Source organism: Balaenoptera physalus, assembly GCF_965194825.1.
Source record: "Balaenoptera physalus genome assembly, chromosome: 1".
Taxonomy (NCBI): Eukaryota; Metazoa; Chordata; class Mammalia; order Artiodactyla; family Balaenopteridae; genus Balaenoptera; species Balaenoptera physalus.
Window position 1 is genome coordinate 175699609 of NC_138882.1, and position 27132 is coordinate 175726740.

The following is a 27132-nucleotide window of genomic DNA, read 5'->3' on the forward strand; positions in this document are numbered from 1 at the left end:
AGGGAGCAGAGAGGAAGCTGCTGCATAGACCTCCCCTGCCCCGCAGGCCCGCCCCCCCGAGATTTCAGGTGCTCATCCTGCCTGTGTGGGCCCTGAGAGAAGAGGTGGGAGAGCCACTAGGTCCAGTCTGGGCGTGGGAGAGGAGGAGGCTACTTCATTCCTTTCCCTGTGCTTCCTTCCCAGGCCCTGGGGTGGCCAGAGCTGCCCTGACCTGGCCCAGGGCCAGGGCAGCACCAGCAGAGTCAGCCTCAAGGTAGGAGAGAATACAAGGGGTGGGGGAGTGTAGGGGAGCAGAAGCTCTGGGAGGGGCTGGGCCGGCCCTGAGAACCCTGACTTACAAGTTAGGCAACTGGAGTTCTCTCATCCCTCCTCTGCCACGGGTTCACTGTGTGACCCTGAGCAGATCACTTCCCACTTCTGAACCTCAGCTTCCCCATCTGCAAAATGGGGACAGTAATGCCTCTTAGGGCTGTTGTGAGAAATAACGTAACAGATGTAGAACCTCCAGTGCGGGGCCTAGATGCTCAGAAAACAGCTTCCTAATGTCGGGGCCCCTGGGGGAGGCATGTAGGGGCAGTACCTGTTCTCAGGACCCCCTTTCCACACTCCCTCCTTTAGCTTGACCTTCCCCATCTTTGACTCCTTTTCCCCACTTCCTGGCATGGCCCCCAGGGGTGACGCTGGGCCGGTGGCTTAACCTTCTGCCCGCAGTTTCCCCATCATCAGTGGGGACCTGAGCCATGGATTGGACAGAGACAAGGTCCCCCACTCCCCACCCCCTGGAGGAGCAGACGGCTTCCTCTGGAGGTGGCTCAAGCAGCCATGTGTCTCTCTGTGATCCTGAATACTATCAATAATTACTAGCATTTAATTGAGTACTGCTGGTACTCTGCATGGATTATCTCATACAATCTTCACAGCACTCCCAGGAAGCAATATTTTTATTATCACGCCCATTTTACACATGGGGAAACTAAGATGCAAGAGGTATTGCAGCTAGAAAGTAACAGAGCTGAGAATCAAGCCCAGCTTGCCTTGCTCGGGGCCCCCAGATTAATCATCCAACCCTCCTGTTTCTTGAGATGTTCAGCCTCTGGGGAGTGAGAGGCTGCATCTATTTCATAGATGAGTACATTAAGGCATTTGGGATCAAGGGCCTCTGCTAGGAGGAATTTGACCCCAGATTTGGCTCCTTTGTTGCCAGGGACACAAACCCATCCCTGAAAACTGGTGTTTTGGGTGGCAGTGTCCATTTGGGTCCTTGGTCCTGAACCCTCTCCCCTCACACCCACAGCTAGGCTGGGCCCCAGGGGAAGACAGCGGACAGAAGTCAGTGTTGTCCCACTTAGGCAAAACCTCTTTCCAGGCTCCCTCTTGTCCCAAGAACATCTCTATGCCCAAGTACCTCCTCCCAGGTGTGTTTGGGAATCTCGGGCTGGGAGGGTACTGGGGAGTTGGCTGCAGGCTCTCTGGAAGCCAGGAGCGGGCAGAGGCCACGGGCATTTGTGGCAGGCCTGCCCACAAAGCCCCTAATGCCCAGGGCAGCTGGTACCAAAGGGCTGGAGGCCAGAGGATTCCTGGGAAATCAGCAGTTGGCCTGAGAATCAGGAGCCCTCACTGTGTGACTTAAGTCATGTCAGTGTCCACTCTGGGCCTCACCTTCCTCACATGCATGCAGAATGGGAAGGGGTGAGTTGAATGCTGAAGGGCCTTTCCAGAGCTCTGCCTCTTTGTCCAGATCTTGTGGCCTAAGAGGCAGTCTCTCCTTAAGGCAGCTCTGCTTGGTGTCAGAGCTCTGCTCAGCTTCTTCTGTGACAAGGAGGGCAGCCGGGGTGTCAGGGGTACCCAGAAGGCAGGGGAGCGATTCTGTCACCCGGTCTCTGCTTCTGCTTTCCCTCAGGCCCAAGCCCAGAGCCTCTCAGAGTTGGACCTTTGGGCAGGGAGCCATGGCTCCTGGCTTTGGAAGCAACGACACAGCTCAGGGAGGTCTGCTGAGCCACTGGGGCGCCTACAGAGGCCAGCAGTGGGCAGCGCCTCTGACCTGGCCAACTATGCCTCTGTGGGGCCAGAGAGCCTGGCACTGGCGGTGACCTCAGCAGAGCCTGCTGGGACCAGGTGTCCCTCATGCCCACCACCAGCTCCTGGATGTTTGGAACAAGGATCTCCAGGCTGCACCTGCCTGCAACCCCCGTACACAGCCCCAGAGATTCCTCTGAGGCCTGAGCCACCCAGCAACCTGGAAGACGTGCGGCCCCGCCCAGCATCCTCCCCCAGGGCAGAGGGGGCAAAGGGCGAGCCTACCAGCGCAGGGCCAGCCCTGCCCGAGCCAGCCCAGACTCTACGTGAGTGTCCCTCTGCCAGGAGGACCCGCTACCACATCACTGTCACCCTGCAGGGGCGTGGGCAAGCACCTGGGGAGGAGACTGAGGAGCCCAAACCGGCCCGACCAGCTCCCCACCCCTGCGGCCCTGAGGAATCCAGGGGCTGGCAGGAGCCTCCCCAGGGCCCCCGCCCCATCACAGGGTGCCTGGTGGACCTGCCTCAAGAGCCCCGGCTGAGAGCCCCACCACATCAGGGGAGCACGGCCCAGCGGCAGGAGCTCCAGGCTGGCCAGATGCCTGGGTCCCCGCATAGATGGTGAGTAGACTTCGCCCCACGTGGGGCAACGCGGGGAGTGGAAACCGGCCTGTCTGCCCCCTCTTGGGTCTCTATCTTGTCTCTGGGCTTCTCCAACTCAAGGCCCATTCATTCAGTTCCCTGGGTGTGAGCTGACTCTGCCATCCCCTCCCCTTCCCAACTCTGCCCTCCTTTCCCTCCCCTCATCCAAAGGCTACCTCCTGGGACCCAGTGCTTCCCTATTCCTCTGTCCGCCTGAGGAGGGGGATATCCTGTCATGGAGAGGATGAGGGAGGGATCACCTTATCCTCAGCAACACCCCCTCATTCCCTCGTTCTGTTCCGGAGACCACATTCCCAGCCTGAGAAGAGACTCTCAGCCAAAGTGCTGTATGTCCTGGGGCAAGTTGCTTAACTTCTCTGGGCCTTGAGTTGCCAAGTAGATTTGGTAGCTGGAGATGAGGAAGGAGGAGGTGGTTACAGGAAAATACTTTGAACTCTAGAGAGTTGGGCTGCTGAAATAGCAGGGATGATTTTTTAAATAAATTTATTTATTTATTTTTGGCTGTGTTGGGTCTTTGTTGCTGCTTGTGGGCTTTCTCTAGTTGTGGGGAGCGGGGGCTACTCTTTGTTGCGGTGCGCGGGCTTCTCATCGTCATGGCTTCTCTTGTTGCAGAGCACTGGCTCTAGGAGCGCAGGCTTCAGTAGTTGTGGCACGTGGGCTCAGTAGTTGTGGCTTGCAGGCTCTAGAGCTCAGGCTCAGTAGTTGTGGCGCACGGGCTTAGTTGCTCCGTGGCATGTGGGATCTTCCCGGGCCAGGGCTCGAACCCGTGTCCCTTGCATTGGCAGGCAGATTCTTAACCACTGCACCACCTGGGAAGCCCAGGGATGCTTATTAATAAAGCTTCAGTCGCAACAATAGTTACCCCACATGGTTCTGTGTTGGCGGCACTGAGGTTCCCAAGCCTCCGTTTTTAATTTGTGTTGAAATTACTCTCCTGAATCTGCCTGGTGGGCTCAGAGGTGGAAGGATGTGTCCCCTAAAACTCACTGAAGAGGGGATGAACATGGGATCTCTCTAGAACCACCGGGAAGGGCACTGGGCCTCAAACAGGGCTCTGAAAAGTTCCTAATGATGACGGTGGTGGCTGTCACTTATGGTTTGTTTTCTGAGCATAATTCTATTTAATCCTCACAACAGCCCCATGAAGTTGGACTAATCCTGCTCTCCACCTTTCCACCCCAATTACAATAGGGAAACTAAGGCTCAGAGAGGTTTCATCACCTGCTCAAAGTCAACCAGAAAGTGAAGGGGCCAGAATTTGAACCCGGGTACCTGTGTTCTAACTACTTCTCTCTCCTGCCTCTAACGGAGGCCTCGGTGGCCTTGTGCAAGCAATGGAGTGTTGAGTGTGGTTGCTGTGTGCACTGCAGAGCTTTCTGTAACCTCATGGAGGCAGACTTGGCAGTACTGTGTCAGCAGAGGCAGCATCAGGGATGACCAGGCCTCTGGGCAGGAGTCAGGGTAATGATTCTGTGATAAGGAAGAGGGACATGTGCAACCCAGACTGGCTCAGAGACCTGCTGCAGGGGGAGGGTGTGTCCCAGCTGGGGGAGAAGGGCTGCAGAGAGAGGGAGGGTGAATGGGCGGGGCAGTCCTTGGAGAGGGGAAAGGAAGGAGCAGGAGGTTCATCTGGGGGACTTGGGCTCCTTCTGCCACTCCCTGACTATTTTGGGCACAGGTGGATAATGACAGACTCGCAGGAGGTGAGGGCTCACTTAGCAAGGAAGGAAGCGGACCTCCAGGGGTGTCATCCTTCTCCGTTCCCTTTCTGGGGGAGGGTTCTCTGGGCCAGGATTAGCAACTATCGGGGGTAAGGAGGCGCAACGCAACTGGGTCTGGAAATGTAAGATGTGTATGCATCCAAGTGTGTGCATCTGTTCAAATAAGGGTGAATTTCAAGGGGAGGAGGGCTGGGGGCTGTGAACTGACTCTGTGTGTGTGTGTGTGTGTGTGTGTGCTGTGAATGTGTGTGCATGTGTCACTGTGTTTGTGTGTTTCTGTGTGTGTGTCTGTGTGACTTGTGTGTCTGCTGTGTCCCTGTGTGTATATCCCCGAGTGTCTGTGACTGACTCTGTGTTTGTGTGTCTGACTGTGTACGTTGGGGTAAGTATCTATGTGTGTTTTTGTGCCTGTGTAACTCTGTGCGTCTGTGCCGTGTGTGTCTGTGTGTGATGCAGCACAAGCTTGTACGCCTGTGGGCTGGTTTGACCTAGTTTGTGGGTGACTCACAGGTAAGCGGGGAGAATCCAGGACGTGTCGGGTTAGACGAGGCTCTTTCCCACACTCCCCCTGCCCCCTCCTCAGCCTCTCCCTTTCCCAGCCCCACACACCTGATTTGGAAGCCACAGGTTAACCTGTGACAAATCCACCTATGGTCCGGGGCCCTGAAGAAGAGAGGGCTCTGGAAATGGGCATTTCTGCTGGCCTGGAAGAGGCATCCTGGGTCATCGGGGTGTGTCTTCAGAGGAAGGACAATATGGGGGAGGGCTATAGGCAGGCAGATTCCTGCATAGTTTGAAGAACATTCTAGCCATCACAACTATTCAGGGATGGGACAGGTCAGCTGTCAAATTTCGACCTCCCTGTGGCTAGAGGTATGCAAGTAGAAACAAATGATCACATGCTTGTGGAATGACTATCAAGGGTGTTGTCCAGGGGTTGGGTTGAGAGAAGCATAGAATCATAGGTCACTGTGACCTATGATCTGATTACCAATGGCTTCCTCTGAAGCTGATCTGATTACCAATGGCTTCCTCTGAAGCCGCTCTCCTGTTGCTTTGCCTATGGAGGCTTTCCAAATGTGGTTCCTGTTTTTTATGTCTAATTCTTTGACTTCTGTACTCCTAGGATACCACCTCCAAGAGAAAATTGGCTTTGGATGAACCTAACCAGGGCCTAGCACATCACGTGACACGATTAGCGCTGAATGAATGAATAAATGACTTAGAACCCAGGCTTTGACCCTTACTATCTGCCATCACAGACAGGGAATCTCAGCGAATGGTAGTTGTTATTGTTATTCAGAAATGGAGATGAGACTTGGGACAGGGGCTCATCAAGGGGTGACGCCCCATGTGCGGGGGAGTCTCAGCAAGGAGGACAGCGGAGAGGGTCAGGCCTCAGGGAAGGGCTGCAGTCCAGGGCCTCAGGTGTCTGAGTGTGCTGCTCTCAGGAATTCTGGCCCGGGGAAAGGATTGGGCATCCATCTCAGCCCCTCACCTCCCCCATATACAAGGCTTTTCTGGGGCCACTCAGACCCCGTCCTGGGCCAGGCCACATGCTGTCACAGCCACCAGTGGTCCCCGAGTCAGGTCAGGCTTCCCTGGGCCTCATCCCCATTCATCTCTGCCCCTCATAAAACCTGAGTCACTGCTGGGGCCACAAGACAGGGCCAAAGTTCTGGGTTCTACCAGCCTCTCAGGAGGGAGGAAAATAGGGAGGAGGGAAGTTGGGGGCATGGGTCCATTTCCGGCCTTAACTGCCCTTATAATGGTCTGGGGGCTGCCTCACAGAGAGGAGGAGCTGAAGACAGGCTGGTACTGAGGCTGATGTGGAACAAGCTGACCTTTTGGGTCCTTGAGGCCTGAGAATAGGATTGCCCTGCTCAGTGCAGCCTGGAAATCGGAGTAGCTGACTGGCCCCTCCCCCTCTAGGACTGTGTGGCCTCCTTTAAAAGTAAACCCCCAAACCACAGAGTCTTAGTTTACCAGATACATCAGGGAATTTGATTTGGTGGTTAAGCACTTAGGGTTGGGTTCAACTCTTGCCTCTGCTACTGTGTGACTCTGGGCAAGTTTCCTAACCTCTCTGAGCCTTCCCCCCCTCATGTGCAAAGTGGGAATGTTTGTTTATAATTTTTTAAATTATTTATTTATTTGGCTGCGCTGGGTCTTAGTTGTGGCACGTGGGATCTTTTAGTTGCAGCATGCGAACTCTTAGTTGCGGCATGCACGTGGGATCTTGTTCCCTGACCAGGGATCGAATCCAGGCCCCTGGAATTGGGAGCACAGAGTCTTAACCACCAGACCACCAGGGAAGTTCCTTGTTTATAATTTATAAATAATTTATTCTGTTTTTAAAAATTGAAGTGTAGTTAATTAATAACAATTTATAATTGTTAGTTTCAGGTGTACAGCAAAGTGATTCAGTTATATGTATCTTCAGATTATTTTCCACTATAGGTTATTACAAGATATTGAATATAGTTCCCTTTGCTATACAGTAAATCTTTGTTGCTTACCTATTTTTTTTTTTTGCTTATCTATTTTATATATAGTAGTTTGTATCTGTTAATCCCATGCTCCTAATTTATCCCCTCCCCTTCCCCTTTGGTAACCATAAGTTTGTTTTCGATGTACGTGAGTCTGTTTCTGTTTTGCATATAGATTCATTTGTATTATTTTTTATTTTTTAATTAATTATTTATTTATTTATTTATGGCTGCGTTGGGCCTTCGTTGCTGTGCGCGGGCTTTCTCTAGTTGTGGCGAGTAGGGGCTACTCTCCGTTGCGGTGCGTGGGCTTCTCATTGCAGTGGCTTCTCTTGTTGTGGACCACAGGCTCTAGGCGCGTGGGCTTCTGTAGTTGTGGCACGTGGGCTCAGTAGTTGTGGCACACGGGCTTATTTGCTCCGCGGCATGTTGGATCTTCCTGGGCCAGGGCATGAACCTGTGTCCCCTGCATTGGCAGGCGGATTCTTAACCCCTGTGCCACCAGGGAAGCCCCTGCATTATTTTTTAGATTCCATATTCAAGTGATATCATATAATGTTTGTCTTTCTGTCTGATTTACTTCACTAAGTATAATACTCCCTAGGTCCATCCATGTTGCTGCAAATGGCAATATTTCATTCTTTTTTTACGGTCGAATTATATTCCATGGTATTTACATACCACATCTTCTTAAGCCAGTCGTCTGTTGATGGGCAACTGGGTTGCTTCCATGTCTTGGCTATTGTTAAGAGTGCTGCTATGGGGCTTCCCTCGTGGCGCAGTGATTGAGAATCTGCCTGCCAATACAGGGGACACGGGTTCGAGCCCTGGTCTGGGAGGATCCCACATGCCGTGGAGCAGCTGGGCCCGTGAGCCACAATTACTGAGCCTGCGCATCTGGAGCCTGTGCTCCGCAACAAGAGAGGCCGCGATAGTGAGAAGCCCACACACGGCGATGAAGAGTGGCCCCCGCTTGCCACAACTAGAGAAAGCCCTCGCACAGAAACAAAGACCCAACACAGCCATAAAAATAAATAAATAAATAAATAAATTTAAAAGTAAAATCACAGGTTTAAAAAATGGCAACTGTTTAAAAAAAAAAAAAACTAAAAAAAAAAAAAGAGTGCTGCTATGAGCTTTGGGGTAAATGTATCTTTTTGAATTAGAGTTTTCGTCTTTTCTGAATATATACCCAGGAGTGGGATTGCTGGATCATATGGTAGCTCTATTTTTAGTTTTTTAAGAAACCTCCATACTGTTTTCCATAGTGAATAATTTGTTCTTTATGAGGAAGCTTATGAGCCAGCGTTTTAGTTTATAAAGTGAGTTTTTTTCTTTTAACATCTATTTCTTTTTTTAAAATTTTAATTGGGGTATAGTTGCTTTACAATGTTGTGATAGTTTCTGCTGTACAACGAAGTGAATAAGCTATATGTATACATATATCCCCTCCTTCTTAGACCTCCCTGCCTACCATCCCACCCACCTAGGTCACCACAGAGCACTGAGCTGAGCTCCCTGTGCTATACAGCAGTTTCCCACTAGCTATCTATTTTACACTCGGCAGTGTATATATGTCAATCCTAATCTCCCAATTCATCCCATTTCCCCTCCCCCCCCCGTGTCCGCACGTCCGTTCTCTACGTCTGTGTCTCTATTCTTGCCCTGCAAATAGGTTCATCTGTACCATTTTTCTAGATTCCACATATATGCGTTAATATACGATATTTGTTTTTCTCGTAAAGTGAGTTTTTATTCTTTCTCTCTTACTGGATGCTGACAATAATCCTGTGAAGCACATACTCTTGTTATTCCAGTTTTGTGGCTGGGGGCCCTGAAACTTGCCGGGGAGAAGTGGCTGCCCAAGGTCATCCTGCTAGTGAGTGACAGGGCCAGGGGGAACCCAGCTTTGCTGGAGGCCAAAGCTGTCTTTCCTTACCTTCCTTTATAGTGATCAGAAACACGGTCAGAACATCACTTGCCTAATTCTCAGTTTTCCAGTTTTCTAGTTTTCAGCTCCTGGAGGACTAACCCCAGGGCTCCTTGGGCAGAGTCTCAGCCCCATCCACAGACCAGTGGGTCAGACCCATATACCTTTCTGCTCTCTCCCTTCTCTCTCCTTCTAGGCTTAGGCCTTAGCTTCACTCCTTGAAGGACCCTGGCATAGGAGAGCACCTGAAAGTAGGGAGAGGGGTGGGAGATCTGAGAGTATCGTGCCCGGTTTACAGATGAAGAAACAAAGGCCCCAAAGCTCAAATGATTTGCCTGAGGTTACTCAGCCTGACCTCGGCAGGGGGAGTGATTCTGCACTGCAGAGAGCTACCCTGACCACCCCCGACCCTGTCTCTCCTCTTCCCGGCACCCTCTGCAGTGAGCTCGACCACAGTGAGCCAAGGACACCTCAGGATCCGTTGCTGGGGCCCAACACGGACGAGGCCAGTGGGCCCCCAGCTCGGGCCAAGGCCCGAGTGGTGAGCACCTCACTGACATGGGGGCAGTGGCCCCCTGCCCAGGAAGAGAGCAAACACCGTTTTCACAAGGTGTCCCTGGTATCAGGGGCACGGCTGGAAGTCCCCCAGGAGGAGATGTCTGAGAATGGCCACCGTCGGGAGGAAGTCAACGGCTTTGCTGCACGGGAAGAAGAGACTATGAATCACCAGGGTCCCGGGGACGGGGCTGGCTCCAAAAGCTTCCAGAGCCATGGGCCCATCTTTTCCAAAAAGTACACACTGCCCCCCAAGGAGAAAAGGCCAGTGGGAAGGCCAAAGGAGGCTGTGGACCAGGGTGATGGCAGTCCCCAGGACCCCAGGACTGAGCCACCGAGCCCAGGAGCCACGGCCAAGACTGAGTGTTTGGCGCCGGTGCACGGGCCCCATGAGCCCAGGCCCAACCCAGGTGTGAGTCTCACCAGCAGGAGCTCCCGGAGCCTCGAGGAACGGCGGGTGACATGCGCTGTGCGGACCACCATGGTGGTGGGAGGGCACGTGGACCGACAGGTGAACAGCTCTGTGACGAACTCCGTGGGGCTAACGCTCCCGGGCAAGGCCCTGCCCAGGGGCCGCAATGCCGCCCGCGCGGTGCAGGCAGTGGTGGTGAGCCCCCGAGCCGAGGACTCACCCAGCCGCAGCCAGGCCCTGGAGCTGCTAAGTAGCCTTGTGCCTGCTGGGCGGAGCCCACCTGCCAGCCGGCTTCCCAGGCCCCTGGCTGCTGTGACAAGGAGTCCAGGTCTGGGCAGCACAGAGGGTGCAGCCCCGGGGCAGCTGCCTGAGACGGGGACAGCAGAGCCAGAGGACAGATCTGTCCTGGCTCCCGTAGGCTTCCGGGACTATGCCCACCCGCCTCAGAACCAGGATGTCCCTGCAACCCACCTGGACCGAGACCAGGACAAAGCCCCAGATGCCAGGATCCATGAGGTCCCAAGAGTGCAGAGAAAATCCAGCCCCACCCAGCTCCCTCTCCAGACCTCTCAGGGCCACACACCAGTACCCTCCTCTCCCAGACTCCAGACCCAAACCCCCTCCCTGGGCCTAGGTCACCCCCCAGAGCAGCCTGAAGTACCTACTCATGCTAGGGCCCAGCTGACTCTCAAGCCCAGGGGACCCCAGGCCTGGCCCTCCGTCAAAACGGAAGGGCATCCAGACCCCCCTGCTGCCACCAGCCTGCCCACGGTGAAGACTGAGGCTGTTACAGTCCCTGGACAATCTCTCGCTCCATCCTCTACAAGAAGGAAGGCTGTCACCAGCCCAGGAGGTCTTTCTGCTCCATCCTCCCCAAGGAATAAGGTTGTTCAGGACTCTGAAAATGTCCCTATCTTCTCCCTTACCCTGAAAGAGGTAGTGCAGAGCCCTGGGGTTCCTGCTGACTCAACCCCCGCCCAGAAAGAGGTAGTACAGGGTCCTAGTGCTCCTGCTGCCTCATCCCCTAAAGCAACCAAGGTTGCCCAGGCCCCAGAAGGCAGCCCTAGCACCCAAAAAGAGGTTGTCCAGAGTACTGAAGGCAGCCTTGCCCCTCCTCTCACCAAGGAGGAGGCTAGTCAAGGCCTGACAGCTCCTGCTGTCCCATCCCCCAAACAGGAAAGGGAGGTTCAGGACTCTGAGGAGAGCCCCATCTCATCTCCTACCCAAAAAGAGGTTGTCCAGGACCGTGGTGCTTCTACTGTCCCATATTCTACCCAGAAAGTAGTTGTCCAGGGCCCTACTGCTCTCATTGCCCCCTCCTCCTCAGGGGGCGAGGTATCCCTCAGCCCAGGAGGCCCCCCTGCCCCAAGGCTGATGGGAGCAGAGGCCAGCCTGGAGTCCCAGCTTGTCCCTGACTCCGCCGAGGGCAAGACGTTCCCAGAGCCATCAAGGGAGGAGGAGGAGGTGGCCCTGACTGCTGACCTGGAGATTTTCCTGGATACCCTGCGGAGTATGGAGCCCCCCGAGATCCTCCGCACTCACCGGCTGCCACGAGCCCCCCGCTCCTCCTACCTGGCCATATACGCCACGCTGCCCGCCATCGAGGAGGACCAGCCTGGGCCATGGGTGCTGGGACCCAGCCCCCAGGGGGTGCCCGCACTGGAAGAAAATGAAGAGGAAAAGGGAGAGGAGGAGGAGGAGGAAGAACCACAGAACCCCTACCTGAGCGACAGTGAAAAGCTCCAGCTCAGGCAGGAGAAAGCCAGGCCCAGCCCCTCCTGCGACTCCCACCCTGCCCGACCCCCCCAGGTCTCTTGCTCTCTTCTGGAGATGATGAAGAAGCACACAGCAGGTGCCAAGGGCGCCCACCCAGAAGTCGGGCCAGAGCGGCAGGCAGGCAGCCGGCCCACTTCCCGTCTTGGATGCAGCCTTCTCTTTGGGGGTCTGGTGCCTGCCCTCAAGGAGTCCCCCACTTTGGAACCACTGGGCACAAAACCATCCGCTCTACCGCCCCACGGGGCACCAGGGCTCAAGAAGGTGCCAGAACAGCTGCCCCTGCTCTACGGGGAAAGGCCACCTCCAGAGAAGCCCGCATGTGCCCAGCCCCCGGAGGGGTGGGTAAGTGAGGCCTTGGGTGGGCAACGGAGGGGGCCTGGCCTCATCTGGGCCAGGGTTTGGGTGGTGTGAGGACCATGATACTGGGGGGCAGAGTCTCCAGGGGCCAGGGGCGTGGGTCTGAGGTCTAGTTCAGTGTGACCACATTTCTCTGGGCCTCCGTCTCCCTATCCAAACAGCAGATTTGCACTGTGGATTCCAAAGGGCTTGATATCTTGGAAGCTGGGGAAGGGGACAGCTTCCAGGGACAGAGTGATGAAGGCACCTGGGGCTTGGGAGCAAGTGTAGCATCCTTTGTAGGCCAGCTCTTTGGGGGTGGAGGCCCATAGGGAGGATGTGGGGTTCCTGGAATGGCAGGTTGGGGGAGACAGTAAGGACGCAACCCCATAAGATCTATCACCGCTCTCCATTCCAGAGCTCAGCATTGAAGACCCAGGGCAAACTGAACACCAGGCCTGGAAAGGTAGGGGGTGGGGGACAAATGGGTGGGGCAGCAGGAGGTGGGGGACCTGGGGACAGGGCCTGAGGACCCCCTCTGTGCCTTCTCCAGATGATCCTCTTCTCGGAGCCTGGCTGCCAAGGCAGCAGCAGGGAGGTTTGGGAAGACACTGCTGATGCTTCAGGCTGGGCCCGCGTGGCTTCCATACGGGTGGTACGAGGCTGGTGAGTGCGGAGTTCCTGGCGGGGTCCTGTGTGTGAACCTGAAGGATGTGAGGGCAGTGGGAAGTGCCCAGTGAGAAGTGCCTGGCAGAAACCCCCTCAGCTACCCAGAGACCCTGTCTTGTGGGTACATTGTTTCCCCACTCAGTGACCCTAGGTCTCTGTGCCTGCAGCTGGGTGCTGTACGAAGAGCCGGCGTTCCGGGGCCAGAAGCTGGTCCTGCCTGAAGGAGATGTGGAACTTGGAGCTCTGGGGCCAGCATGGAGTACCCAAGGCATTGGCTCCCTGAGGAGGGTTGTCCGGGTGAGTGGCTGGGTGTGGGGGACCAGATTTTGCCCCATCTACCCTAAGCCCCAGGCCCTGAGGAGGGAGACAGCCTCAGGTACCTAGAGTTGGAATTTCTGGGAGAGATCATATGGGATTGGAGCCTGGAGAGGACTTATCATGGTCTCACCTGTAAAGTCCCAACCTCGGAGCCAGTGGGGAAGAAAAGGATTCTGGGTGTGCTCAGCCTGGCTTGGGGAGGCAGGGGCCAGGCAGAGGCCAAGCTCCAGTAGCTCCAGCTAGTGCTGGAGAAGGATTCAATTAGAGCAACAGAAGCGGGTAGGGGTGGCTGTGAGCGCTCACCTCCCCACCCCGGGCCCAGGCTTTCAGGCCCACGGCCAGAGCCAAGGTGCCATGGATGTGTGTTGATTCACGTGCTCACAGATGCTCTTTCATGTCAGCTGTGTGCCCGGCACCACGCCAGGCAATGAGTAGGTTGGGAGATCTGCTCTCTGCCCTGTAGGACTCATGGTCAAGCTAGGGTATGAGGGCTGGGTTTGAAGCAGGAAAGCCATATAAACAGATTAGAGATTTAGAAACAGCCTTCTGGTTGCCAGGAGGAGAAAAGACAGGGATTCTGGAGACAGGAAGACCAGGAAGGGCTGTGATTTCCAGCCGAGGGGAACCTCTGAATTTTGAGGGAGGGGTATGTGGTTTGAAAAGGCATAGTCTTATTATAGTTTCACATCTGTAAAGTGGGGAAAAATAATACTGTTTTCATAACACAAATTTACAAACTGCTAAATTTAAGCTTGACAAAGCCGTCTTGGCCGCTAGGGAGACCCAGATGAGAAAGCAAAGATCTAAAACCAGGGCCTAGCCAACGTTTCGGGTTTTTTTTTTTTTTAATTTGTTTTTTGTTGTTGTTGTTTTTAATGGAAGGACAAATAACCCTGAGTCCAGAGCTGTTGAAATCCTCCCGGTAAGAGAGGATGAGACTCTTAACTAGGGCAGTGGCCCAGCCACGCAAAGGAAGGGACAAGAATTTTCAAAGCCTCTCCAGAAACACACAAATATTTGTGGACAATTTATTGTGGGCTTCTCACAATAAATTCATCTTCACGTGGGAGGTAATGAGGTACAAGAGAAAAACAAGGGCTTTGAAGTCCAGTGGACCTGGGTTCCTTTGATTCATTCAGCACTGATTGGGTGCCTAGTGTGTATCAGGCACCTGGGACGTGCCAGGTTGCAACAGTGAACAAAAACTGCAGTGCTCTGTTCTTGGTCTTGCTACTTACAGGCTGTGTGCCCTGGGGCGGCCCACTTAACGTCACTGAGCCTCACTTTCCTAGTCTGCGAATGGCGTAATAACTCTCGTTGGGAAGACCAAATGAGAAGGGGTAGGACAGGCCCTTATATATATGCCTTGCACCCAGTAGGTGCTTCATAAACATTTGATGAAGGAGTGAATGAAAATGGCCCTAGTGAGGAAGAAACAACCAGAATGCAGAGAGGACCTGCAGCTTCCTGGGATGAGGTGCAGCTTCCTGGGATAAGGAGGCCAGTCTGGACAGGCATAGAGATTTGTATACAGTCTGGAATTGTATACAAAAGAAGGGTCAAAGTGAGACCTCAGGAAGTGGCTGTCTATCCCGCCCATCCCTCCACCAGGCTGGAAATGAGGCTCCCAGAGGCAAGGCAAAGGGCATGGCACTTGGCAGGCTCCTACTGGGAATTTTGGTCTCAGGTCCCAAAGGGCCAGTGTGGGACCAGTGAGGGCTTTGGTCTCAGACTTGTCTGGCTGACCTTGCAGAGAACACCCTAGTCATTTCTGGCTTCTGGGGAGAAGTCCCCGGGAGCCCCAGCTGGACAGACTTGGGGAAGAAGGTGTGGGTGGGGGTGGTCTCTGAGGGCTGTTTTTTTTTTTTTTTTAATTTTTATTTATTTATTTATTTATTTTTGGCTGTTTTGGGTCTGCGTTTCTGTGCGAGGGCTTTCTCCAGTTGCGGTGAGTGGGGGCCACTCTTCATCGCGGTGCGCGGGCCTCTCACTGTCACGGCCTCTCCCGTTGTGGAGCACAGGCTCCAGACGCACAGGCTCAGTAGTTGTGGCTCACGGGCTTAGTTGCTCCGCGGCATGTGGGATCTTCCCAGACCAGGGCTCAAACCCGTGTCCCCTGCATTAGCAGGCAGATTCTTAACCACTGCGTCACCAGGGAAGCCCCAGGGCTATTGTTTTATACTTCATTTTTCCACCCCTTTCCTTCCGTAGGACTACATTACCCCAGAGATCAGCCTGTACTCTGAGGAGGGCCTCAAGGGGGAGCAAGTGAAGCTAACCAAGGCCTTGGAGGACCCCCAGGGCCTGGAGAGGCCTCTGCAGGTGGCATCTGCCACTGTCTCCGCAGGACTGTGAGTCTGGGCTGTTCTGGAAACCCTACATTTAACATTCACTGTGCTGGGTGCTGGGGACACAGAGGTGACAGGACATGGTTCCTGCCCTCAAGACGTGCTCAGTCTACTGGTGGGGCCAGGCAAGCAAGCAGGCAGTGGCAATCCAGAGTTCCAGGATGGAGAGACACGGGGCTGTGGGAGTACAGAACAGCACCAAACCAGCCTGAGGTCAGAGAAGCCTTCCTGGAGGAGGAGACTCCTCAGCTGGGATGAGTCAGCCCCAGAAGAATCTAAGCTCCATGAGGGCAGGGACTTTGTATGTTTTGTTCACTACTGTATCTCTGATGCCTGAAGCAGGGCCTGGCATGGGGTAGATGCCCCTAAATATTTGTTAATTGAATGAATGGGGAAGAGAGTATACTAGCACCTGCAAAGGCCCAGAAGTGAGAGACTGACTTTGAAAGTTCACTCTGGCCAAAGAAAGCAGCAAGTGGGGAGATGTGAGGTCCAGGAGGAAGGCAGGGGGACAGGACAAAAGGCCTCTTTGTGCAGCTGGGCTGTATTGTGAGGCTAATGGGGAATTACCAGGGGTTTTTAAGCAGGTCCAGCTGCTGGAAAGAACTCTCAGCTGCTGTGTGCAATTAGAGAGGGCCAGGTCAGAGAAGGGGAGATCAATGGAGTGGCTGCTGCAGGAAATTATGGGGGCCTGAAATGTCCTCCAGAGTCCCCTTGATGGGGGCCTCTCCCCCAAAACTTCTTTCCCCCCTCTACCCCTTCCACCCCATCCACTAATCTGTGTTCCCGGGAGTCTGGCGTGCAGCTGCCTCTCTGCCTCCCCTCAGGTGGCTTCTATACCCCAAGCCCTTCTTTGAAGACACTCCCTGCATCCTGGAGCCTGGAGAGTACCCCACCCCAGAGGCCTGGGGTGCATCAGACCCCAGTGTGGGCTCCCTGAAGCCCATGAGATTGGTAAGGAGCAGGTGGTCCCAAGCAGCCTTGTCCTGTAGTCTGGGTGAAGAGGCAGGGCCTGGGACCTCCTACTGGGAATGGGATTGGAGGAGAGGGAGGATTAGTCCAAGGGTTGGGGGAGAGGGAGGACATGGGGTTGGCCATTTTTAGGGGCCCCAGGAACAAGTAAACCCTAGGTCACCAGCCCCATCTGTCTTCCCGCACCTCTGGGCTGGTGTCTCAGCTCTGTCTCCTCTGCAGGGCTGCCCAAGAGTGGAGAAGCCAGGGGAGCCCAAGGTAAGCATCTGGGCCTCAGGGTCAAAGAGGACCTTTGGGTGGGTTGTTTGTATGTGTGTGGCTATCACGGCCTGGACTAGAAGGTGGGAGAGGTGGGAGCTGGGGGCTAGAGGCTGGGCTGGGGAGGGGCGGGGTGGAAACCCGATGGGCTAACTGGGAACTGGCTTTTTATGTGTAAGGACCAGGTCAGAGGTCAGAGAAGAGACAGGAGTTAGGTAAGGGCTTGGGGCTCAGTGAGGGAATGGGAGGGCTTAGCTCTGGGTTGATGCTGGATAGAGTCATCCTGGGGTGGCTGGGTGGGTCTGGGTCCAGATCACTCCCCACCAACCTCACACAGCCCCTCTCCCCCCGCAGGCTGTAGTGTATGAGGCCCCAGGCTTTCAGGGCCAGAGCTGGGAAGTGAGCCGAGACATCTACAACCTGCAGCAGCCAGAGGACAGCCAGAGCCCCAGCTTGGCCTCTGTGGGGTCCCTGCAAGTTCTTGGGGGCTGGTGAGGACTCAGGACCCTTCCTTCTCCCTCATCCTCCCCAGTAGCCTCTACCCTCCAGGATGGGAAGTGACCTGGTCTGCCTAGGGGTGGGGGCAGCTCTCTTACACATCCATGGGCTTCCTGTGACTGAGTCTGTTTGTCTGCCTCCCCCTTCCCCCAGCTGGGTGGGCTACGAGAAGGAGGGTTTCCGGGGTCACCAGTATCTGCTGGAGGAGGGAGAATACGCTGATTGGTCACATTGGGGAGGCTATAACAAGGCGCTGACCTCCCTGAGAGTCATCCGGACGGTAAGCAAGAGCAACTGGGACATCCCTCTGCCTCTGGCCGCAGCCATACTTACCCCAGCACAATTTGTTGAGGGAAGAATTTGCGCCTCCTCTCCCTGTTCTCTAGAGCACCTGGAAGTGTTCCCTGAGGTCTAGCCTCTCTCCCTCCTGCTGCCTTTCCCCAGCCCACACTGATCACCTCACCGCAAAGTCCCTTGGTGGACTGCGTCCTTGGGGTCTGGGCACTCCCAGGGGTTTCCGTCGGTGGGCGGGAGAAACCTGACTGTCCCTGGGGCCCAGGACTTCGGGGACCCGGCGGTGGTGCTGTTTGAGGCCATGGACTTTGAGGGGCATGGCGTGGAGGTGAGCGAGGCATTGCCGGACGTGGAGCTGGCGGGACACAGCCCCCGAACGCAGGCTATCCACGTGCTCAGCGGCGTGTGAGTGACCGAAGCTCCGGGAGCTGGGCCGGTCGGGGGCGGGGGGGTGGTTCCAGGAGAGGCACTGGCTCCTCCATGCTAACCCGCGCCCCCCCCTTCCTGCAGGTGGGTGGCCTATCAGGAGGTGGGCTTCTCCGGGGAGCAGTACGTGCTGGAGAAGGGCGTGTACCGCAACTGCGACGACTGGGGCTCGAGCAACAGCGCCCTCGCCTCTCTGCAGCCGGTCCTGCAGGTGTGTGCCCGCCGCAGGAGCGGGGCCTCTCAGACCGGAGGGGCTTGGCGTCCCCCCGCAGGGGGGCGGGACTGGAACAACCAGGCTTGAAGCTCCTGGGGGCGGGGCTTCCTGGAAGGGGCGGGGCCTCCTGGAAGGGGCGAGGCTAATACGGACCTGGAGGGTGAGGGACCTGCGAAAAGGGTCGGGAATATTGAAACCAGAGGAACTGAGGCTGGGGGCTAGCACACTCCTTAAATCTCGAAACTTCGGTCCCTCCCTTCAGGTCGGGGCGCACAATCTGCACTTTGTCTCAAAGGTAAGGAGCTGGTGGGGGCCTATGTCTCCTCTTCCCTCATTTTCAAATCTCTCCCCCACTTACCCATTCTCTCTGTCCCACTCACCCTCCTTCACTCTCATCTCTTCCCGTTTGTGCCGCCAGATTCAGCTTTTCTCCGGTCCGGACTTCCTGGGCGACCACATCTCCTTTGAGGATGACCAGACCTCTCTTCCCCCCTCTTTCCAGCCCCAGTCTTGCCGGGTCCACGGCGGCAGGTGAGGAAGTGGGGAAGGGGAGACGGGGGCGGGAGGGGGGCGGGGGGCACCTGCTCAGAAGCGCTTAGCTCAGCTTGGAAATCGAGGCTGTAATTAGAGGTCTTTGTTTCAAATGATTTCCTTCCTTTGGCTTCCTTGAGATTAGCTATTCTATCCCGAATCATTCAATCTTAAAGCAAACAAAGCAAGATAAAGTTTTAGTAGAAAATGTAAAAACTGTAGACAGTATAGTGTAATTTAACAATAATTTATTATTACCTAATACCCAGTCCATGTTCGAGTTCCTCCCGTTATCTCAAAAAATGCCTTTGTGAAATTGGTTTGTTTTTCTCAGAATCCAGACAAGGTCCACACATTGCATGTGGTCCATTTGATCTATAATGTATAACAGTACCTTTCCCTTCTTTTTATTTTATACGATTTATTCGTTTAAAGAACCCAATAATTTGCCCTGTAAGTTTCCCATCTTCTGTATTTAGCTGATTGCTTCCTGGTGGTGTTTTAATTTTGTTCCTCTGTGCCCCATACTTCCTGTAAACTTGTAGTTAGATCTAGAGGCTTGATGAGATCCAGGGTGTTTTGTTTTGTTTTGCTGGCAAGAAGACTATTAGAGGTGGTATGTGTACTTCCCACTGCATCACATCAGGAGGCACATGTCTAGCTGTCCCATTTTTAATGATATTAAGATCCCTGCATTATAAGATTCCTCGTTGACCTTTCACCTAAAGATTTTTAGCATCCATTGATGATAATTGCCTAGACCCATTATTTCTTTAGAGGTTACAAAATGATTTTCTAAGTTTTGTTATTCCCTATACATATATTGGCTGGAATACTTCTATAAAGAAGAACTTTCCCTTTTCAACTATTTGTTTACCTGATATAGTTTATACAAAAAAGGCAGTTTGATCTTTTCCCAAGAATCAGTGTTTGCCCCCTTTCTATCAATTTTCATAATAATTTCTGAATTGGTGCCCTAGCAACCTCCAGAGCTGACCAATGAAGATTTTTTAAAGTATTGTTATAACTCATGGGTTTTTTATGTATATGAAATGCTCCAGTCCCTTGGAGTCACTATTCTTTTGTGTACTCAAATTGTTTCATCTTGGCAAATGGGAGCACCTCCAAATTGCTTCCTGGGTATTTTTTATATGACCCCAATAGTTTTTTTTATAACTTCCGTGTTTTTCTGGTACAGTAAGAGGTTCCAGGATCATTTTGTACATTTTTTGCCTCAAACCGGGAATCATTTCCCAAAGAATCCTGGTTGCTTTTAATGCATAATGCTCTTTGGAGACCAAAATCTGCACGCTAGGTGTTTCAAAATTATAATACTGATGTTACTACTAACAGTAAAAACCAGTGAATGCTGTTTCAGGTCTCTCTGTTGTTCTTTTTGTCCTCAGAACATTCACCTACATCCCATTAGGTATGTACAGTTCAAACTATTGTGTTTTTAAGACATTTGAAATAATACTTCTGTGCAGTTATGCCACCAACCTGATATACAGTTAGGTTCATTTATTTTGTTTATTTTAATTTTTATGAATACTTCTCATTTTTACTTAATTCTGTTTCCTAATTACATAAAATATTTGTAGTGTTCCTGTCTTAGTCAGCTTGAGCTACTATAACAAAATACCATACATTGGGTGGCTTAAACAACAGGAATTTATTTTCTCACAGATCTGGAGGCTGGAAGTCCAAGATCAAGGTGTTGGTTGATTTGGTTCCCTGGTGAGGGCTCTCTTCCTGGCTGGCAGATGGCTGCCTTCTTGCTGTGTCCTCACATGGCTGAGAAAGAGAGCTCTTCCTCTTCCTATAAGGACACTAATCCCATCATGGAGGCTCTAACCTTTTGACCTCATCTAAACCTAATTACCTCCCAAAGACCATCACATTGGAGGTTAGGACTTCAACATTGGAATTCTGGGGAGATACAAACATTCAGTCCGTAATATTTCCAAAGTCAAGACTTAAAAAATCAATAGCTTTCATCTCTGTCCCTGCTACCTTTTCCACTCCCTCCCCCTATAGGTAATCTTGTGTGTGTGTGTGTGTGTGTGTGTGTGTGTGTGTTTAGTTTATTCATCCATTGTTTCTTTTTGAAGATATAAGCAAATATGCGCTCATAAATTTACATATAATTATAGAAACCAAATATGTTTTGTTTTCCTCCTCCTCCATTTTCTTACACAAAAAAAGCATACTACAACCTGGTAAATATACTAAAGACCACTGAACTGTACACTTTAAAAGAGTGAATTTTATGATTTGTGAATTATATCTCAATTTTTTTAAAAGGAAGCATACTGTAAACACTGTTATGCACCTTGATTTTTTTACTTAACAGTTTGTATCACTTTATATCCCTTTAAGAGCTCCTCCTCATTCTTTTTGACTGCTATGTTACACTCCAGATTCTTAGTTTATTCAACCAATCCCCAACTGATGGACATTTGGCTGCTCCCACTCTGCCACTGCAAACAGTGTGTAATCAATAGCCTAATGTATGTGTCATTTCATGTTTTTGAAGGATGTCCTTGGGATAGATTCTGAGAAATGGGATTGCTGAGTAATTGTGCATGGAGTTTTGCTTGATGTTGATAAATTTCCCCCGAAGGGCAGTATGATTTCATTCAGTCCTTTCTTAAGTCTGACCTTCGTCCCTGCTGCTGCAACGCCCGTTTATCCTTGGCCTCCCCCGGACCGGGGGATCCCCATCAAGTCTGCATCCACTCTGCTGTATCTCAGGGGGACCTGGGCAGGCCAAGGAGAGGGTGGGCTCAAATATCTACTCACATCCCCCCACTCTTCCCCTTCCTTCCCCAGCTGGATCCTGTTTGATGAGAAGAACTTTGAGGGTGAGCAGCACATTCTCTCTGAGGGCGAGTTCCCCACTCTCACAGCCATGGGCTGCCTGGCCTCCACGGTCCTGGGCTCTCTCCGGAAGGTGCCCCTGGTAAGTGCCCCGCTCCGGTTCCAGGCACCCCTGAGGCAGGGGTTGCTGCTGGGGGAGCCCACACACAGAGCCTCTTCTCACTGCTGAGTGGGCTTTGGGGCTTAAACCCAGTCTTCAGAACCACCCCAGGTCCCCTCGACCCCAGGGCTTCAAAGCCAGGTCAGCTTACTAGGGATTTATTGAGCCCCTGCTGAGATAGGTCCTGGAACCCTGCAATATATCAGACATAGCCCTGCCTTCAAGGAACCCAGAAAGATTACAGCTCAGAGTGCTGTGTCCTGAAACTGAGGTGGGACAGGGCCAGGAGGGGCTAGCACTCAGGGGTGGGGGCAGGGGCGACCGATGAGGTGGTGATTCTGGGCAGGGAGGAGTGGAATGGCAAGATGGCTTTGCTGCGTGGGGGGAACGGTGGGCGGGAGGAAGGCAGTGGGGCTGCTGCTGCCATGATCCAGGACAAATGATGATGTCCTGGACTAGGAAGATGTGGAGAGGAGTGACGTGGGCTGATGAAGGACCTGGAGTCTGTAGGACTTGGCTGTGGGCTGGGTGGTCAGTGGCAGCAGCACAAGCAGAACAGCTGGTGTTTTCTGTACTGCTCTGGGCAGTGTTTAAAAGGCTTCCCGTGCACTAAGGCATTTAATCCTCACCACAACCCTATGAGCCATGTAACTATTATCTTCTCCCTTTTTCCGACGTGAAAACTGAGGCACAGAGAGGTCACGTGACTTGCTTCAGGTCACACAGCTGGTAATAGACAGAGCCAGGTTCCGTACAACTACATGCTGGGCTCTGAAGACAAACAGACCTGGTTCTGAAGCCTGACCCTAGGGCCTTGAGCGAGTGATTTACCTTCTCCAGCCTCAGTTTCCCTCTAAGTGGGGATAATAATAGCACCTGCTTATAGGGCTGTTGAGAAGTTATAATGAGATCAGGTAAAGCACTTAGCACAGAACCTGGCGTGTAGTAAGCCCTGAATACATGAGAACTGCTATAATGACCAATATTATTCTTGTCACTCATCTTAGAAGTGCCATTTACTGGGGAGGAGGTTTGAGGGGCAATGGGGGTTCCATCTCGCACATGCTGCATCTGAGAATCTGGGGGACACCCAGCTGGCAGTGTCCAGGAGTCAGGGGCCCTGTGGGGTGGAGCTCAGGAGGGAAGAGAGCCTGAAATACCATTCTGGGAGTCAGGGTGTCTGGAACTAGAGGGGCTGGGTCGGGGGCTCTTGTGGCCTCACCCCTTCTCCGTGCCCCCGGCCGCAGCACTTTTCAGAGCCATCCATTTTCCTGTATGGCCTGGAGTGCTTCGAGGGGAAAGAGATCAAGCTCGGTGGGGAGCTGCGGAGCCTGCAAGCTGAGGGCTTCAACAACCACGTGCTGTCCTTGCGGATCAAGGGGGGCGTGTGAGTGTGCCGCGGGGCTGCGGGGGCTGCAAGGGAGGGAGGGAGGGGGCCTCCAGGTCTTCCCCCCACTTCTACTGCACTCCCCTCCACGCCAGGAGGGAGAGGGGGGAAGTGCAGGCTGAGAAGGGTCACTGGCCCTCAGGGCTTGGACCCCAGCCCGAGGTGCTCTCCAGGACCCTCCCCTGCCCTGCAAATCCCAGAGCTCCCTCCCAGCCTGCCTCTCTACCCCCTCCCGGGACCTGAACCCCAGGCGGAGGAGTCCAGGCGTGAGAGAGGAGGAGGTAGAGAATGTTCTGACGGCTGCTCCTCCTCTTCTACCTGCCTGTCTGTCTGTCTGTCTGTCTTCCTCGCTGTGTCTGTGGCACTTGCTGGGCCCAGCTGGGTGCTGTGCCAGCACAGCGACTTCCGGGGCCGCCAGTGGCTGGTGGGCAGCTGCGAGATCACCAGCTGGCTGACGTACAGTGGGACCCAGAGGGTGGGCTCCCTCTACCCCATCAAGCAGGTAGGTAGCATGTCGGGTTGAGCATGTCTGGGCCAGTCTGTCTGGCTGTTTGTCTGTCTGTGCGTTTCCCATGTTTCCCAAACTCAGCCTTTGTATACTTTTGTCACAATTTTTGTCACACCATCATTCCTTTTGAACCATTGTCTCCTTAATATTTTCCTCTAAACCAACTCACTTTTTTTTTTTTTTTACTTTATCCTATCCTAAGGAGTAATGTCCATAAGATCATGGGTTTGATGTGTATGTATGATTTTTCCTTAACAGACATTGTGATAAATTCATTACCATTAAATTTTTAACAATAAGGCTTATCCACATAAGCCTGAAAATTATCTCATGTACCACCCACCAGTGGTAAGCACACCTCACTTTGAAACACTGTGTCTGTACTCGTGTTTCCATATGTCTATGAGTGCATGTCTGGACATGTGTCTCATTTATGTGCATGTGCACTTATGTGGAGGCATGGCCACAGAGGGGGTGTGTGTGTGTGTGCGTGCGCGCGCATGCCCATCTGAGGGAGTTTCTGTGTCTGTGATGTCACTTGTATCAATGTGTCCTCTGGAGGTGATCTGTGGGGGGATGTTTGTCATCCCCTCACCCTGTACATCTATGAGAGTATATTTATGACTGCACGTGCCTGTACTTGTGACACCGTTGAAAGTGTGTGTCTTACTTGTGTGGTCCCTATTTCAGACTCTTATAATATCATTGCTAGAAGGAATCTTGGAGATAATCTCCAACCTTCACATTTTACAGATGGGGAAATAAAGGCCCAGAGAAGTGGACAAGAATTTGCTCTGCAATCTTCACAAGTATTTTACCTCCATGGGCCTCAGTTTCCTCATCTTTAAAATGGGGGTGCTATGTATGATAGAGTTGTTTAGAGGATTGAAGATAATAATGATGTAAAGCCCTTAGAACAGTGCTTGAATGGTTAGGCACTCAACAAATGTTAGCCGTGATTATTATTATTACTATTATTACTGTCACCACCATCCGAGATCCCCAGGTGATTTGTGGCCGAGCCAGGTCTGATGTCTGACAGCCCAGTGTCCGCCCTGCTGTGGTACCTCTTCAGCATGGGTAGTGCATGCATTTCTCTCTGTAAGTGTATGTGCACATCTGTATTCCCATACACATCCAAACTTTTGGCAAACATAAGTGCCTGGCGTGGAGTCGGCTGGGGGGGCAAATAGTGTGAGTGTACATGTTGACGTGTATCCATGTGTTTGTGCCTGCGGCACTCTTGTACAACCATGTGGATCTTGGGTGTATCTGCCAGTGTTTCTGTGTGTATCTGTACAGACATGGAACTGTGTGCGTGTGCGCTATGTATGTGCCCCTGGCATATGTGTGAGAAAGAAGGGGTGACTTAGAAGCAGGGTTGAGGATGGTTTGGGGCAGGAGGGAGAGCTTGGGAGCTTGGGATACTGGAGGGTCCAGAGTTGAGGGCATTGGGGGCCCAAGTGGGAGCATCCCTGCCCAGAGACCCCTGACTCTCAGCTCCCCCCATTCACCAGCGCCGGGCTTATTTCCACCTCTGGAATGCGGCACTGGGGGGATTCCTGGCAGTGCCGGACCACGTGGAGGACATGAAGGCGGGCCGCGTGGTGGTCTCTGAGCCCCAAGCTGGAGGCAGCTGTATCTGGTACTACGAGGATGGGCTGCTGAAGAACCAGGTACCAGTTTAGGGACTGGGACAGGGTCACCAGGGCCCCAGACCCTCACAAGCCGACCTTTGGGAGTCCCAGCCTGTTCCCAGTCAGGAACAGGACCCAGCCTTGGGCCAGAGAAACAGAGAGATACACAGACACCAGGACCCGGGTGGAGGTGGAGAATGCAGGCTGTGTACCCCTGGGCACTTCGGGCTCTTCTCTGGGTCTGTCTCCCGTCTGCAAAACAAGAGCGTTGAACCAGATGCTTCTAAGGGACCACTCAGCTCTGATATCCTGTGACAGATTTGGATCCTATTAATAATGATAGATCCACTCCACAAACATTTCCTGAGCACCTGCTATGTGCCAGGCCCTGTTCTAGGTGCTGGGAATATAACAGTGAGAAGACAGAAACAACTCCTGCCCTCCTGAAGCTTGCATCCTAGTGGGGAGAGAAAGAAACAAATGAGTAAAATATCTTAGTACCTTAGGTGTTGAAAAGTGCAATAGAGGAAAAATACATTAAGAAAGGAAAATAGGAAGTATCAGTAGCTCTGACAAGGGGAGCCCTTCCCGAGAAGGTGGCATTGGAGGGAGGCACCTTGCAGGTTTCTTCACGTGAATGCCTCATGGAATCCCTAGAGGGCACTAGGGGGCAAGTCCTATTATACTTCCCATTTTATAGGTGAGGAAACGAGAGCACAGAGAAGTTAAGTAACTGGCTGAAAGTCACATAGCCAGTAAGTATGTGGAAGCTTGTCTGCTGCTAAGCCTGTGCTTCAGGAGTCAGTCATGGAAGGCTTCCCAGAGGAGCGCATATTTTTCCAGCCCTTTTATGGTTTCTCACATTGAACCCTCACAACAGCCATCCCCAAGGAAACCAGAGCTACTGGTTTAGGATTAGGAGATTTGCCCAGAGTCACAGTCCGTAACAGCCAGGATTCAAAGCTGGGTGTGTCGATGGTGTCTTGGGTTTGGTGGAGTCTCTGTGGGGAGGGCCAGTGCCTGACGACCTCCTGGGGCCTCAGGTGGCCCCCACCATGAGCCTGCAGGTGATTGGCACCCCCAGCACAGGCTCCAAGGTAGTGCTGTGGGCTGAGAGCCGCCTGCCCCGCCAGACGTGGAGCATCAACGAATCAGGCCACATCTGCAGCCAGATGTTTGAAGGCCGGATCCTAGATGTGAAGGGTAAGTTGGGCATGTGTGTGGGAGAAGGGCCCTGCAGGCAGCAGAGTCCCCAGCTCTCTCTGACCATCTCCCCATCTCTTACCCCCTCCCCCAGGTGGCCAGGGCTACGACCGGGACCACGCGGTGCTGTGGGAGCTGGCCAAGGACAGGGCGTCCCAGATCTGGACTGTCCATGTGCTTTGAACCTCCCCCCCACCCCCCAGCCCTGGAAGCTCTCCCTGGGATGAAATGTTTTTATAGGTTTTTTTGTTGTAACATAAACTGTTTTATAATATGCTCCCAGGTATCCTCATCTCTGTGCACCTTGATATTTGGGGGTGGGAGTGAGGATTTGTTCACCTGCCTTCTTACTAGCCTGCACTCAGGTGGGCTTCTTCCCTCCCAGCTCCAGTTCTGGGGCCCAGGTAAGGCCTCCGTCTGCCACCAGAGGGAACACTGGGAGCAGGCTAACCGCTGAGCGTGGTCTTGTGTGCAGTCACCCCAGATGATGTGCTCTCAGATCCTGCTCTGAGCCAGGTTTGGCACTGGGCTACGGGGACACAAATATGAACCAAGCCCCTTGGTCCCCGCCCTCAAGCAACTCACAGTCCAGTGGAGGATCCCCTGGGAAGGGTGATACACTCGGTGACTGGGTAAGAATGGAAGTGGAGGGATGCACAGGGGAGGAACCTAAACCATTTAGGGGCACAGGGCAGGGAACACTGCTCGGAGGAGGGAACCCTCAGCTGAGATGTGGAGGATGAGAAGGAGTCAGCCAGGCTAGAGGGTGGCACAGGGATGCAGACAAGTCCAGGGGCGGAAACTTGGAAGTGCAGTGCGGTGGGGACTCAGTGGGCGGGGTGGGAAAGGCAAGTGGGAGCCACACCTCAAAGGGCATTGCCCACCCGGCTCCTCTCAATTTCCCCTAACTCTGGTCTCAAGTCCTAAAGGTTTGGCCCCCAAGAAGCCAGAACAGGGGGTCTTGGTCCCTAACCCAGCTCAGAGAGGGCAG

At 53.2% G+C, this 27132-nt stretch overlaps 1 protein-coding gene across 2 annotated transcripts; it reads left to right on the top strand.

Annotated features, from left to right (window-relative positions):
* The first annotated feature begins 1713 nt into the window (after positions 1-1713).
* CRYBG2 (crystallin beta-gamma domain containing 2) lies at positions 1714-26417 on the top strand. Of its 2 annotated transcripts, XM_082469105.1 has the most exons (20): positions 1714-2637; positions 9261-11904; positions 12317-12364; positions 12452-12564; positions 12735-12864; positions 15097-15236; positions 16061-16187; positions 16428-16463; positions 16818-16954; positions 17115-17241; positions 17521-17660; positions 17766-17892; positions 18158-18190; positions 18314-18426; positions 21259-21388; positions 22654-22793; positions 23172-23295; positions 24819-24977; positions 25982-26141; positions 26236-26417. In XM_082469105.1, the coding sequence occupies exons 1-20, from the start codon at positions 2615-2617 to the stop codon at positions 26322-26324; spliced, it is 4740 nt and encodes a 1579-aa protein (XP_082325231.1). In that variant the 5' UTR covers positions 1714-2614; the 3' UTR covers positions 26325-26417. The 2 variants fall into 2 exon arrangements, with proteins under 2 accessions (XP_082325231.1, XP_082325232.1); XM_082469106.1 differs by lacking the exon at positions 1714-2637 and having other exon boundaries at positions 8843-11904.
* The last annotated feature ends 715 nt before the right edge of the window (positions 26418-27132 follow it).

Bases quoted from the DNA above. Each gene is read 5' to 3' on its own strand.
- CRYBG2 (XM_082469106.1), top strand. From the start codon at position 9,118: ATGAAGAAACAAAGGCCCCAAAGCTCAAATGATTTGCCTGAGGTTACT. The intron at 12,565-12,734 runs GTGAGTGCGGAG...CTGTGCCTGCAG, and splicing joins ATACGGGTGGTACGAGGCTG to CTGGGTGCTGTACGAAGAGC. The intron at 16,955-17,114 runs GTGAGGACTCAG...CCCTTCCCCCAG, and splicing joins CTGCAAGTTCTTGGGGGCTG to CTGGGTGGGCTACGAGAAGG.